This window comes from Diorhabda carinulata, chromosome X, assembly GCF_026250575.1.
Source record: "Diorhabda carinulata isolate Delta chromosome X, icDioCari1.1, whole genome shotgun sequence".
Classification (NCBI taxonomy): Eukaryota; Metazoa; Arthropoda; class Insecta; order Coleoptera; family Chrysomelidae; genus Diorhabda; species Diorhabda carinulata.
The window spans coordinates 46,503,640-46,518,418 of NC_079472.1; the positions used below are offsets into that span (position 1 = coordinate 46,503,640).

Consider the following 14,779-nt stretch of genomic DNA (forward strand, 5'->3'; position numbering starts at 1 on the left):
TTGTGGTGCTTTTAATAGTGCTTTAACCCGATCACTCAGAGTTGGAAAGTGAAAGCTAAAAACCATATGGTTCAAAAAGATGAAATATTGGGTTATAAAAAATAATTTAGTTAAAATTAACAGTGAGAGATTAGACTAAAAGATACTTGAGGTATCTATAATTTTCTAAAGTATTTTTGAATTTCACGACATAGGTTTTTATTGAGCTCTGTAGGTGCTATACATCGTTTCTCAATTGTCTGAGTCCGTCCAAAAAGTAAGATTTCTCAAGACTATTTGTTTATGAGTTATGAGGTTTTTAAATAAGAACTCGAGGCAGAATATTGTGGAGGAAAAATTCGTAGGATTTTTGCTATGAAAACTGTACAAATATATATACACCGTTTCATTGTCCTGATGTAAAACAACTTTTTCTTGAGTCTTTTATGAGTTTATTTATTGATTGATATTGATTAAATTGACCCAATAACTTGGTATTATATTTGCCATATATCTTTTTAAGGTAGTAAATGACAATTATATCGTAATTGATGGTGCTTCAATTAACTCTTCAATGTTTTACGAATCATCAGTTGCTCAAAGAAGAGTAGCTCGTTATACTACCATAATGTAGGCTCCGGAATGTCGTTACTAGATATACCTCTATTTTCTGAAACTTTCTGTTGAAATTTTTTCTCTGAGGTTAATTTCCTTCTTAACTTCTCTTCTATAAATTCTGGTTAATACGTTACTAAAATAATAATAATTTGATGTAAGATATCAACCACAAAACAAATAATGAATGCCTGTGTAAAAATTGAGAAATTATTTGATTTAGAAAGTTCTTAAAAGTTCTAGAGAGCCCTTAGATCAAATAATTATTACAAAGTTAGCTAAATGTGTAATTTTTATCTAGACTGGAAAAAGAACATTTCCAAAACTTCCAGCTGGCATTAAAATTCGTTCGTTCTCTACGATTGTACTTGAAATTTGGAGTGAACAATTATGAAAATTACATTGGATGAAAGCATCAAAATGAATAGCGTTTCAGATACCGACCTAAATTTAACAGACAATTTTATCTTAGTGATAATCAAAGATATCTTTTAGAATGAAGGTTTTTTACAGCGTAGCAAATAATTTAGGGATAGTCAATGTGAAATTACGCTGCATTTCGTCAAAACGAACATTTTGTGATAATTCTAGTGAATAGAGCGGTTAGGAGGTAGCCGCCACTATTTTTATTATTCACAACGAGGACGATCAAAGTTCTGTTCCCGTTTGCTAAAAAACAAAAACTTTTTGCTTTTATCTCTATAAGCTCAACTTTCCTGTAAAAACTACAATGGATCTATTCGAAGCGTAAAATTTTCAAAATGCGGATGTTTTCCATTAGACATCGTTATAATATTAGGAAAGGATGATAGATAAATTTGTAGAATAATGATTCTAATTTAGTTATCCTTAAGAATTTTTATATTCCACTTAGAGTGGTGGGTTTAACACAATAGTGAGAAACATACAAGATGAAAATATACTGTTCATTAGAAGTCCCAACTAAATGATAATAAATCGAATTCGCTGATGAAATCAAATAATCTTAAGTTAACTATGGATTCAATTTTCATCATATCAACCACTGACGTTACACCAAAATTTGTACACAGAAGACTCGAAATTCTGGATCAGAATAAAAAAAAATTTCATACTACAAAGGAAATTCGTTGTCTAAATACAACGATAAGGGAATTTTGATTCAAAAATATTTGGATGGTACCATAAGTAACTAGATGTTTGAAAAACTCCAATGTATTAATACAAAGTACTCGTTTCAAATTTGCTCATTATTTGTTCGTCAGCCATTAGTACGTGTGATTTAGTAAAAATGGAGGAGCTAGGTCATCGTTATGCGATATAATAATTTAATTTGGAAGGCCAAAATTAAAGCTTCTCTGAGTGAATCTGATTCTTTGATTACAAGAATAAAATAGAACAGAACTCATACCAGGTCATATGAGGTACCAAAACGAGTATTGTAGTGGTAGGTATAGAAATAGTAAAAAATATCCACAAAGAGGTATTGTCATTGATGGAAAGTACAAAAGTTGGCAGATTCAGTAGTCATTTCAAGTGTAGTTCATCGCATATTATCTGAAAATATGGTCGTAAGAAAGCTGTAACATTGGTCCTCACTTTACACTCGAGACAAAGGTGCAATTAAAGTTATGAAACTGAAAACGAAGAACCACATCCAAACAAGGTGAATATTGAAGAGTTTATTTCAATGTTTCAGCAAATAAACCACGGAAGAAGTCCTCATTTTACTAAAAAGAAACTGTGGTTTCATCAAGATAATGCAACAGATCACAAATCCGTTATTGTAAAAGCCAAAATCAATGAACTGCCATTTGAATTGCTACCTCATGCATCCTGTTCGCCAGCACGACTTATTTTCTCTTCTCAAATTTAAAAAAACAAATTGCCTTAGTGGTTCCAACGATAAAAAAGACAGTTCTTATTAAGAAACGGGTATCGACTTTATTAAATATTAAATTATATAGAGATATTACATTGGAAAATTTTATAGATTGAGTTTATGCTGTTTTGTATTGGTATTTGGGGTTTCAATAGTTCTTTTTCAGTTAAAATAATTTTATGGGAATAATTTGCATGTAGACTTTGTTTTCACGGTATTTTTGATGGATAAGCTTCACTGCATTATATGTCAATCACTTTTTTATATCTTGAAAAGAATTATAATTTGAATAACCTCATCATCGTTTAATTTGTACTAATTTTGAACAATACATAATCTATGGAAATTTGTCAAAATACTAACCACAAGCCACTTTTCCATACATAGATATAAGCAAGTAGAAACATCGACGAAAACAGTTTCAAGCTGCTGAAAAATTAAATCGGAATTATGGATATATTTTATATTCATAAAATTCCTTGTCTTGATTTCAGATATCTATGAATTTTGTTGATACAGGTAGCTAGTGTTTAGGTACAATATTAAATCCAATGCTAAATATCCTGATTTTCTGCAATACGGTTAGGATTAAAATAATAAATACTGCTGGCCACATAGTGGAAAGTGGAAAACGGGTGGCAATTATTCAAGCAGAGAAGGTCTACGTAGAAAGCGATTTAATTACAGGAAGGAAGGAAGGTATCTCAATAATTTCGATGGGTTACCATCAGTTTTAACCGAGTGTGGTTTCGAAACATTTTGCAAACATGATAAGCCATAGACGTTGGTGTTTAATAATATGAAATATATATTCATGAAGAACTATTATTCTTTATTCTCAAACTGGTAATCATGAATATTTCCATTTTGTTAATTTTATTATACATAACGGAAGATAAATATTCACATTATTCTACTTCCTAGGAAAGCAAAGCAATCGCACTAAAAACTGATACACAATATGCATCTTGTTAAGATGCATTTGATTGAAAGCCAGGAGGTTAGATTGCCTTCTTATTTTCTCGCCTCTTGTGAAATTGCTGCATCACGGGAAAACAAACTCTAAACTTTGTTGAAAATCGTCGTAGAAACAAGTGTACTAAGTATTTGGTGTTTCTTAAGACTTCTAGTCTATTTTCCAATCAAAACTTTTTGGAATTCTAATCGTAAATTGAAATTGCGTGAGATAGGCAGTGGGTTTACAATTATGCATGAACATTTGACCATGAGAAAGCTTTTTCCAAAGTAGATAAAAAGGTACGTTTTTGTCAATTTTGCGAAATGTTTTTTGTAACAGAAATAAATTCTTTCACATAAATTTTGAGGTTATGTGAAAAAAATGTGAATCTTTTTATTACCTACAACTTTGCTATTTAACTATTTTTCATGGAAAAATCGTATATCAAATCGTTTTTTACCGTTAAAAAGTCACCTCCTTCTTCTTCCCGCTCTAAGATCGCCAGTAAATTATTTTTCCTTTTATTTTCCTCTAGTCTATAAGAACAGTTTCGATATTCAACGTATGATAGAAAAATGCATTCTCTTATTTCTCATTCGAAATATTTTTTTCTGCAGCCACAAATTCTGTAGTAATTTTTTTTTACAAGTACTCATAATCACGAAAATCTGTGTCAATTTTGAGCATCCTACAACAGTTTTCACCCAAAATATTATTTTACTGTACTAAATATTCTGTTAACACAATAATGGTCGACAGTCTCTTCTTTATCACAACTGCTGCAGTCATCAAATCGAAGAAAATTTTAATAAAAGTATATATTTAAATTAAATTCCAGCATCATATAGTAGGTATAATGACAGTATATTCTGAAATCATGTTTTTTAAGATGTTGAATCTTGTATCATGGAGAGTTTTCTCTATGTCATTTCATACTTCTGAAAACAGTGACTATTACAGTTTTTTATTGTTAATATCTCTATCCGTTCAGTAAATTTCAGCAATAATATTGTCTATCATTACTTTATTGAAAGCTGACCCAAAAGTGTTCATTATTTTTGTCATTGTCTTATGTTCTTCGGCAAGGATGATCCTAAAGGTCATGCCTTCCTGCCTGCAGCCATCATAAACATGCCTTATGATATTATTGAAGAAAAACACCTTACTAATTTTACAACGGTATCAATAATTTCTTTCCCATTTTCGTCTTTTTGAGAATTATTATTAAAAAATATATGTATAAGGTAGGTACGCACCTGTTTCAAGATAATTCCTGCACATTTTCAGTATAGTGGGCATGTGAAAGGCTCTAATTTGTGAATTTGGAAAGGAAACAGAGAATACTTGTAACCGGCTGTAGGGTATAAGAGCTAGTACAAAACGATTACAATAAGGTGAAGCGGGAGAACGCTTCTAATTAGAGACCAGCGAATCGAGTTCCCGATCCTCATCCGTGATCCCATATGACTAGTAACACGAAGCTTATTAGATCGGATGGAAACTGAGTGATAATATAGGTATAATATAGAATAGAAATATAGGTATTCTTGTAAACTGAACTAAGCAAATAAATTAAAATAACACTCATTTAGTTAACACACATCAAGATAATATAGAAAACAGACAAATAGCATTAATAATATGAAGTGGAATATTGAGCCTATTAAATATCTCATTTAAGTATCATAATTTGAATTAAGCTGAATTACAGCTTTAAGAGGGTGTATGAACGAACCAAAAGAGCTCATATTTAATCGAATGAAACGTTCTCTCTCACGATCTCTTTGAATTTTAAAGTAAAGGGAAATGTTTAGCTCGCGAGCCTAACCTCTGAAGTTAGCTGTAAAATTATAGGATTTTCACAATTACTGTTAAGTTGGAATTTTGGATGTTTACTAACTTTCGTTTCTGAAGAAAAAAACTTGGTTATCGAAACGCATGTCAAATAGTGTAATTGTGAGTATTGGTGTAAACAGTGTGTTTAGTAAGCGATAACTGTATTTATTTGGTTTTGTTTTAATGAAATTGTAATGCTCCAACCAAATGATAGTTTCCGTCTATCTGCTCAAAATATGCATCGCTCTCGTTTGACGATAATCTATCTCCTGCAAGTGAAACTTTGAGGTAAGGAAATAGGAAAAAATCGATGAGGCCAAATCTGGTAAATACGGTGTGTGAATTTGAGTCATGACAATTACCGAAGTGTAAGAAAATGCGTTATCCTGATGGATAAGTATTTTTTTTTGTTAAAATGCGGTCGCTGTCATGCAATATTTTTTCTTTTTACCTTATCAAGTAATGATATGTAATACTGTACTGATACTTGATATATCATTTTAAAGATAATCGATGAACAAAATCTTACGATTATCCCAAAAACGATCGCCATAACTCTTCCGGCCGATAACACCGTCTTTGCCATTTTCGCAGTAAGTTCGTACAGCAGTGGGCAAGTCAGGTTACTTCTACAGTTATAAATAAACGCATAAATCCCACTTATTTTATTAAACCGCGTCAATGAAGTATGGGAAATGTTTATGTGAATGAGATTTTGGTTCAAAGTTAGCAAACACGACACACAACGAGCGGATATCTTACGCATTCATAATTCCTCAATCAGTATATAGAAAATGCGTTCTTTTGATATACCGATGGTCTTTTCTATCTTTCTAACCTTAATCCGATTGTCGTGCAGTACCATTAATTGGTAAACTTTTTCGATGTTATTGCAGGTTGGCGCAGTTTTTGTCGTCAGTCAAGTTGTGATACAGTTGTCAGCTGTAAGGCAAGGTGCAAATTGAAACGCGTATAGCGCATGTGCGGGACTAGCGTGATACTTCAGGCGCGTTGCGCTGTATTCGGGACACAGTTTCTCGTGCAGCGTGATTATCGTTAGTTTTTCTTCTTTTTTTTGTGAAAAAATGGCAAAGGAGAAGTTGATAGGGGCAGTAAGGAAACACAAAGAACTTTACGATACATAATATGGTAATTATATGAATATTACATGGTCCTCTCGTTTTAATGTCCGAAAGTATATACTTATTAGGTTAAAAGTTTTTCAAGTAATAAAACAATAATTCTTTTTCAGAATCATCTGCTTCTTATTCAGCACTTAAATCTAGCAATAATATTTTTTTACGAGTGTACTCGATGCACTTGCTCGTGAGTCAATTTGAAACCTGCGCTTCAATATGCGCATTTGCGCCTGTTCGTGCCGTGTCATTATGTCACGTCTATTCACACACAATATACGCGCCTCAATTTGCCTAAATGGCTCACTTATTCGATTGCCAAACAGACATTGAGCGTCTAAAATGGCCGAAATAACTTATATAGATAAGTTCTGACATCTTCAGGATGAAAAGAAACATTTCAGATAATCCTAGCCCTATTAAAGATGGGCAGTTTTGGTTAACATCTTGCAACGAAATTGTGGTAGCTTACTTTTAAAGGTAAAGGTATTCCACTATTTCAAGTAAACCTAAAAATATGAGAATTATTTCAAAATCAGGACTACAAAGTTGAGTGTTTGTGAATGGAAGTAGCACAATAACGTTACTTCGTAGATAGATGAATTCAGAAGTAATGCGTATATTGAGAGACCAATTCAATAACAAATTGTTTTCTTGAATTCGCATTAAGTTATCTATTTCCAAAAAGAAATGAATTGAAGAGAAACAAAATCATAAGCCAAATTTGAACTTTAGATTGTACACTCATATTTACTATGATAATACTTTCGAATTTCTTATGAAAACCCTCAAAAATAATTTTTTGTGCTTAAAAACAGTTCACCCCTCACGAATACTTAATCCGCTTTAAACATCTTAAGGTTCTCGTTTTCCGTTTAAACATCACCTTTGTGACCATGGAAACGGGCGTTAAAAAGAGATGCGATTATAACATTCTCAGTCCAGTAATAGGTAACCCAACGCTCAAAGGTGTTTGCCCGTTTGTTCCTTCTACTGAAATAAACGGATTACTGCTGTTAGGATAGCGATTACACGGGGAGATATTGCACTAGCAGCAAGGATCAGGTGTCTTGCATTGATTTATTTCTCTACAAGTATTATTCGCTTTAATAATATTTACTGTAATCCTCAAATCATTAAAAAAGATCAATGAAATGAATAAATACAAGATTTTGATTATTATAACTTACTATCCAGCCATTTAGAATCATATTTCAGTGTCCTCTTAAAACTGTATTCTTTTCTTCCCGTTGTTAAATTATGTAAGTCTGTTCTAAAAATGACAGTGTCGGCCTTTGTGAATTCTGCATTAGTTCCAGAATACAATCCAGCTAAATCTCCAGGATTACCCTTTTCAACCCATACTGCGGTGGAATTGTCAGCGGGGTCGTAAGGACACTTCGCGATACCCATACCTATACCAGGCACGAACGTATTCCGAGGAAGATGAGTCAAATTTGCCTGAAACAAATAAATCATGAGTTAAATTTGAATATATAAATTAATTGAGGTAAAATATACGAGCAAACTTCTCATTCTGAAAATAAAATTATATTTGAATAAATGACAATAACTACCTAAGTGATAGAAAATTAGCATAGTTATGTATATATAGTGAAAAAGCTACTTTTAGGATATTATTTATGTGTAAAAAATTTGTAAAAACATAGAGATTCCTCAACTTTTGAATTCAATTGTACCATGTTCAGATATAAATTAAGAGGACAATTTACGAAATACTAGTACAGACATATTTATAGATCTTTTCAAAGCGCTTGATTAAGGGATTTCTAAATAAGAAAACTTCGTAGTAGAAAAATATTGGAATTATAATTGTCGCAAAGAATTAGCTCAATAAAATTGATGCTAATGGATGCAATGGAAATAAGATTATTTAGCAAAACAAACGTTAAACCGAATAAGATAGACTATGAAATGAAACATCTAAAAAAAACTAAAGAGAAACCACTCAGAGATAAAATATATGAAGCACAATTGAAATGGAATGGACGTATATGCCGGATGCCCCAAAAACAGAATACTGAAAAAGTTTGGATGTAAACTAGCATGTGAAAATTATCAAGATAAAAGAATATGAATTTAAAATATAAAAGTTGAGGCTGACACAGAGGGGATAAAATAGGAAAGAATACAAGATTAAGTAAAAATTAGAAAGAGATGTAGGAAAAAGTACATAGCGACGGAAAGTTTTTGGATAAGCTTTTTGTTTACTTTTTAATTGAAGTATGATACAAAAACACGTTAACTTAATCTATAATAAATATGCTATGTTAGTTTACGAAATGTTTAAGATCGTGTCTTCGACATTCCTTCCTGGCCGGCGCACGTTTGTGAAAAACAAGATAAAATCGTCATCCGTAACATTTATTGTTTGCAATTTTTGAATTTCTAGTCGTGATTTTAATATTTCCACATAATTATATTGCTTTGGTGGTAAGTAAGTTATATATTTTTAAAAATACCTATTTCGGTTTTCATAAAAATATATTTCAAAAAAAAAAATAGAAACATCAAGGTAATAAAAAGTCAAATATATGTATGTTTATAAGAATAAAAATTAAAATATTTCAATATTAAACATGACTCATAACTAAAAAATGCGAGTATAAATAAATAATAATAAATTAATTATTTTCCTCACGAAAAACTATTTTTAAAAAATTTATTCACAACAATAAATACAATTTTTAATTTTACAAATACTGAATGAACTTAATTAATCTCACAATTAAATCAACTATAATAAAATATGTTTACAATATTTCCTATTTTTATATTGAAATAAATTCTAACAAATGTTTATGAAATATGATCTTTTGCGTTCAAATTTTTAAAATATTCCGGAATTTTCTAGATGTAACTTCTCCATTCTTAATAATGAAAGGCCCTGTCCTCTTTCTTTAACTTAAAATTCTTCTTTTGTTCAATCTTCTGTTTTATTGAAAATCTTCTTATAAATTTTCGAATTAACCAAAACATTAAAATAATTATACAAATTATTATTATTACTGAAAATAATACAATTGGCTTGCGGCTTTGAGGATTTTGTATCTCTTGGATTAGTTCGGTTTTTCGCAATTGTTTTTATTTCAAAATCTATTTTTAAAACTTTCAATACAAAATCTAATTTTGACAAAATTATTGACTTTCCATTTTAAATTTGTTTATTGGTTGGAAAGATTTCGTTTTCTACTTCTACTTCTGCTACAATTTCCTGGGATTCTGATGATCGATGGATAATCTCAGAAGTAAAATAACTAAAATTCATTGAAATATGAATATGAAATATTCATTAAAATAAATACTGACAAATGTTTATCAAATATGATCTTTGGCGTTTGAATTTGTAAAATAGTCCGGAATTTTCTAGATGATAATACTAGATACATAAAAAACAAATAAAAACTGTGGAATAAGACTTAGATTAAGATTTAATAGAGGTTACTCGCTGGATTAATTAACTCACACCCACACACATCCATCCATCCATTCATATTAAACCCATATTGCTTATAATGCAGATTCCAGTTACTCTGAGAGTTAAAAAAATTAGAAAAAAGTATATAATGAAATGAAAGTCTTACTATAGGATTCTTATAAAGACCTCCTAAAATGAATGAGTCTGTTTCAAAAGAAGCAAACAAAAAAATTAATCCTATTTATGATTGTGCGTTAGCTTACGAAATACATTCGCAAAAACTTCTACTTATAGATCCCTTCGCAGTGGAAAGCAGTAACTTTAATTCCCTAATGTAACTCGAGGATTCCGTATTATTATATCTATTCGAAACGATAAGGAGGGGAAATCTTTCAAATTCCAAACGAGTGAAAGATATAAATTCGCTAAATATGACTATGGCTGCATTGAAATTTTCCAAATGGAAATCATCACGGTGAGAGATCAGATACAAAAAACAGAGACTAACTAGCCATTGTGGGTTAAAATTTTGATTTACTTAATCATATCGGTTGCATTTTATTTTGATGTTTAATATAGCTAATTAGCCTTACACCTGATAATAATATAAAATCCTATTCATCCTGTAAAAAACCTTTCAAGTAATAAGCTAGCATGGCTAATATTACTATATATTATATAATTTTTTTGCATAGTTTATTAAACACTAAACTGACACATGTAACGGTAATATTCCATTGCATGAAAGTTGAAAACTTTTTTTAATTATCAATTCGATAAAGGCCGATCTTTGAAATATTACTCATAACGATTATTTCTGCCGAGTTAACAGAAAGTTGATTAATATGAATGAATAAATAGTGGTGATAACATATTATACACGTGATGGAAGACCTCCTATCTTTGTACTCTATGTGAGTCTCGATTATTGGTCAATTCTCCTCCATTGATAGCAACTGGTTCTTACCTATCTGATTGCTATTATCCAAATTTTCTAATTCTCTTCAAAAACTGCATTAATCTATCGTGAACTGGTTCTCACTTTCTGTAAGTACTCAAATTTTTGTTTCTGGTAAAAACTTGTAAGTGGTCCGATAATGTATTTATTCACTTGATTATATGTATTGTTGATCGCAACATGTTTTTCTGACGTTATGTCGATATGTTTGTTAAGCTCAGGGGATGTTGCAAAATAACTGAAGGTCTTCTATATAGATCAGAATTCTCACTAATTGAACTTCCGATTATTTTAAAGCAGAGGCTGTTAATCTTTTCACGTCTGATGCCAGATGAGATTTTAATATTCCTTGTATTCTGTTTTTATCATTTTTTGATGTCGATAGTTTTCATACAAACTTCGGTTTGTAGTATTATATCTTAATATTAATATTACATATTTCGTGAATCTCTTCGCAGACACACTATTTTGGTAAGCAATATAAATACACTTCTTAGTAAACACGACAGTATCCTATTAATTTATAATCAAGGAGTATAACACAAGCCTGTTGTGAATAAATTGGTGTAACCGGTCCTGTACTAAGAGTCAAGCGTTATGAACCCAATAATGGCAAACGAGAATGGCGGAATTAATAAAGTGAAACATGAACTGAAACTAATGTGATGGGAAACGCTAGTGGATGGGAAAGTAAGAAAGAGAAAGACGGTAATACGAAAACGGTCGGGGCACCTACATTGTAAAATACCAGTTATTTTCTATAACCTCATAGTGAAGGCGTATTCGCAGTATATAATACAAGAAGGAATTTGAATTAATTATTCTCATAAGAATATGTTGCCTAAAGAAGTGGAAGGAATTTGAAAATTATTATTGAGAAGTATTCTTTGAATAGAAATGGATATTTGAGATACAATATTCGTATTCCCACTTAGAAGCTATGACGGCGTCATTTATGGGATGTTAAGACTTGCTTACGTATCATCTTTTCGATGATCTACTTGGAAATCCTCTTCTGGTTGGTGAAAATTCTTTGAAAATTGCCATTATCTTCACATTACTCTTCACCCTATTCTACCTCGCATTCATAAGACCACATCATGCCTTTCGCAAATTTTCTTATGTGGATGTCTTTCAAGTAGATCCGTGAAGTATGGATCTAATTTCCATTAGCATTAATTTGTAATCTTCAGCAAATATCATGATAATTCTCACACAGATTTACTTTTAGTTGACATATGATTTCTTCCGTAAAAAGCCCAATATTATAGTTGCCTTTGTCACTTTATCCTTGACTTCTCCTGTTAGGCTTCTGCTATTAGTAATGTGGATGCCGAGGAACCTGAAACTCATAACTTAATCCACTGTCTGATTGTATACTGTCAATTCACAACGTTTAGGTTTCTTAGATATTGTGAGCGATTTAGTCTTCTGTGTTCAGATCTCTAATTGTTCTTATAGCGTTTTTCAACATTTTCAGTCTCTCAAAAGTTTTCATGAGGTCCAAAAATCATATAAAACTTCGACTCTTCCTCACTTGTACTAGTATTGGCAATATGTCTGGTCAGCATTTATGTCTTTATTTCCAGAACAATACAGAGGAGGTCCGATTCATTTGAGTTAATAAATTTAATATTTTTAAAGATTTTTTATGACAGCCTCTTTTCTGAGAAACCTCTTTATTTGCGTACCATTATTTGTGCCGAATTATCAAATTATTATTCAAAATTTTTGATATAACATTGATGCCAACGTTCAATGAAATCAAGAAATATTGTTGGATAATCTTCAAAAATAGTAACCAGGACGCTTTTCATATAGATTACAAACATATAGTCTAAGATCCCACCACTTGATCTTGCAGGTATCTATTTTTTTGATGAAACTAATTTTAAAGGAATCTTGAGGATGTTTACACATGGCAACTCTAATTCTGCGGCCGACTGAGAGCTGGCAATCATTTTGATTTTGATTTGTGACATCATGACAAGTCATATTAGTCTATTAGTGACATTAAATTAATTACAGGTAATTGCAGCTAATTTTTATAAGGCAATCTATCCTTAAACCATTCCATACATCCTCAAGATTCCTTTAAAATTAATATCATCAAAAAAACAGATACCTGCAGGATCGAGCGATGGGATCCTGTACTAATAATAACTTCTTCTTCCTTATTAACATTCGAGAAGGATTTTCTTGTAGTTCTATCTTCCTACAAAATTACAGATGACATTCTCACCGCAACTGATAAGCATGAATGTACAAATATTGGACTTTAGTCGAGTCTTTCATACCATCTTTCATGCCGTCAGTAAGCTATTTATAGCCTCAACCAATCTTTAAAAGAGTTTGAAAAAGAAACAATATAAGATATTCTAGAGAATTTAAGAATTTGCGAGACTCGTAAATTTTTATATACATTTGCTTTTATTGGTGGGATAAATTAAAGTGTTATTTGTGGCAAATCATGCGTTTTTCAAACAATCAACATCTTAAGCTTTAGAAATCATAATAAGAGTTTCTGGAAAAAAAGACTGTATATTGAGGAATTTTACATAATCTTGAATCTACTACATTTCTTTGGTCGGCTTGTGACTTTTTTCAATACATTTATCAGTAATTTTCATATTTTTGTTTATTTATCTAGCTCATAGTGCTATTCTTGCTATTGTCTCAAGTTTTCATTTCACATTTTCCTAGGTTTCTATGAATTCTCTGTGTTATTTATCTGATCTCGTCGATACAAGCCATCATATTATGTCTGACTAAAGTATTTCTGTAATTTTTTCGACATAAGATAGTAGTTTTATCATATTCTACTCTTTTCTTTGTGATTTGTTCAATTACAATATCCGCATGATTTTCCATTCCCAGTCATGTCGTCCTTGTCATGTGTTTTGTTATTAACTAGCTAATAATTCTTATCATAAACTTCAAGAAATCATGTTCTCGGTAGTTTTATCAGAGAATAATTCATAAAAATTACACCGCAGCATGTGTGTAGCGATGATAAAATACACGGTTGGAGCTATTGTTTTTTGAATGCACCGAGACTAGAAGCTCTCTTGAAGATGAAGGGAGTATTAAAAATTTATGTTTGAGTTACCGATGATGGTTTCGTATAAAATTCCTGTATCGATTTTGCATTTGACTTTTTTACTTTACGACTTCACTTCCTTCTTGCATGATGCACTAACTTTTATTTCATATTAAAATATTTACGTAGTGTTTTCGATTTCCTTGGAAATACCATTGAGATTCTGTAATTCAATATCAACAATATTGATTATTTTTAATATGGAATCATAACGTCTTATTTTATTATTCCAATCAACGTATTACCAACGTAGGCTCTATTTTCAATTACATTTTTTGTGACCGAATTTATACTTAATGTGCAAAAACTAGATAGATCCGGTAGAACCGTATTGTGAGTTCATGACATTTCATGACATCTACAAGTACAAATCAGTAGAATCATTATAACAAAGTTTTTAGATTGAATGTTTCGACTGTTCAAAAACGTTGTTGTTTGAACTGATATGTGAGAGCTCGCATTGTCGTGGTGGAGAATGATTCATCTTCTGTGATTTTTTTCGAACGCTTCTGGCAAGCAAATGGTGATTACCATTCAGAATTGACCGCTCTAATGAAATGGTGGCGACTTGTCCAGGTTTTAAGGAAAGGCGACCATTTGCATCGAAGTGCTTCGTACGCGAACAACTTTTGTTGGATTTGGCTCGTCTTGAAAGATCCATACAGTCAATTTTTGTTTAGTTTCGGGTTCATATGCATAGATCTATGATTCGTCGTCTGTCACTATCTTATAGAGGTCTTTTGAAGCACCACCATTCTACACGAACTTTTTTTGAGTGATTCTGAAATTATGTGGTAACCAACGCGAACAAACCTTTTTGACAGCCTAATGTTCATGCAATATTGAATGTATGCGAGTGGAATCCATGCCCAAGTATGTCTCAATCTCACGATATGT

The 14,779-nt window shown here is 31.3% G+C and overlaps 1 protein-coding gene across 3 annotated transcripts in view; it reads right to left on the bottom strand.

The window, feature by feature from the left end:
- LOC130900481 (semaphorin-2A) overlaps positions 1-14,779 on the bottom strand; it is a 1,226,238-nt gene that overhangs the window by 33,520 nt on the left and 1,177,939 nt on the right. For all 3 annotated transcript variants that reach the window (XM_057811123.1, XM_057811122.1, XM_057811124.1), the window contains one exon: positions 7,576-7,846. In XM_057811123.1, coding sequence (XP_057667106.1) covers positions 7,576-7,846 — 271 coding nt within the window. The remainder of the gene's footprint in view (positions 1-7,575; positions 7,847-14,779) is intronic.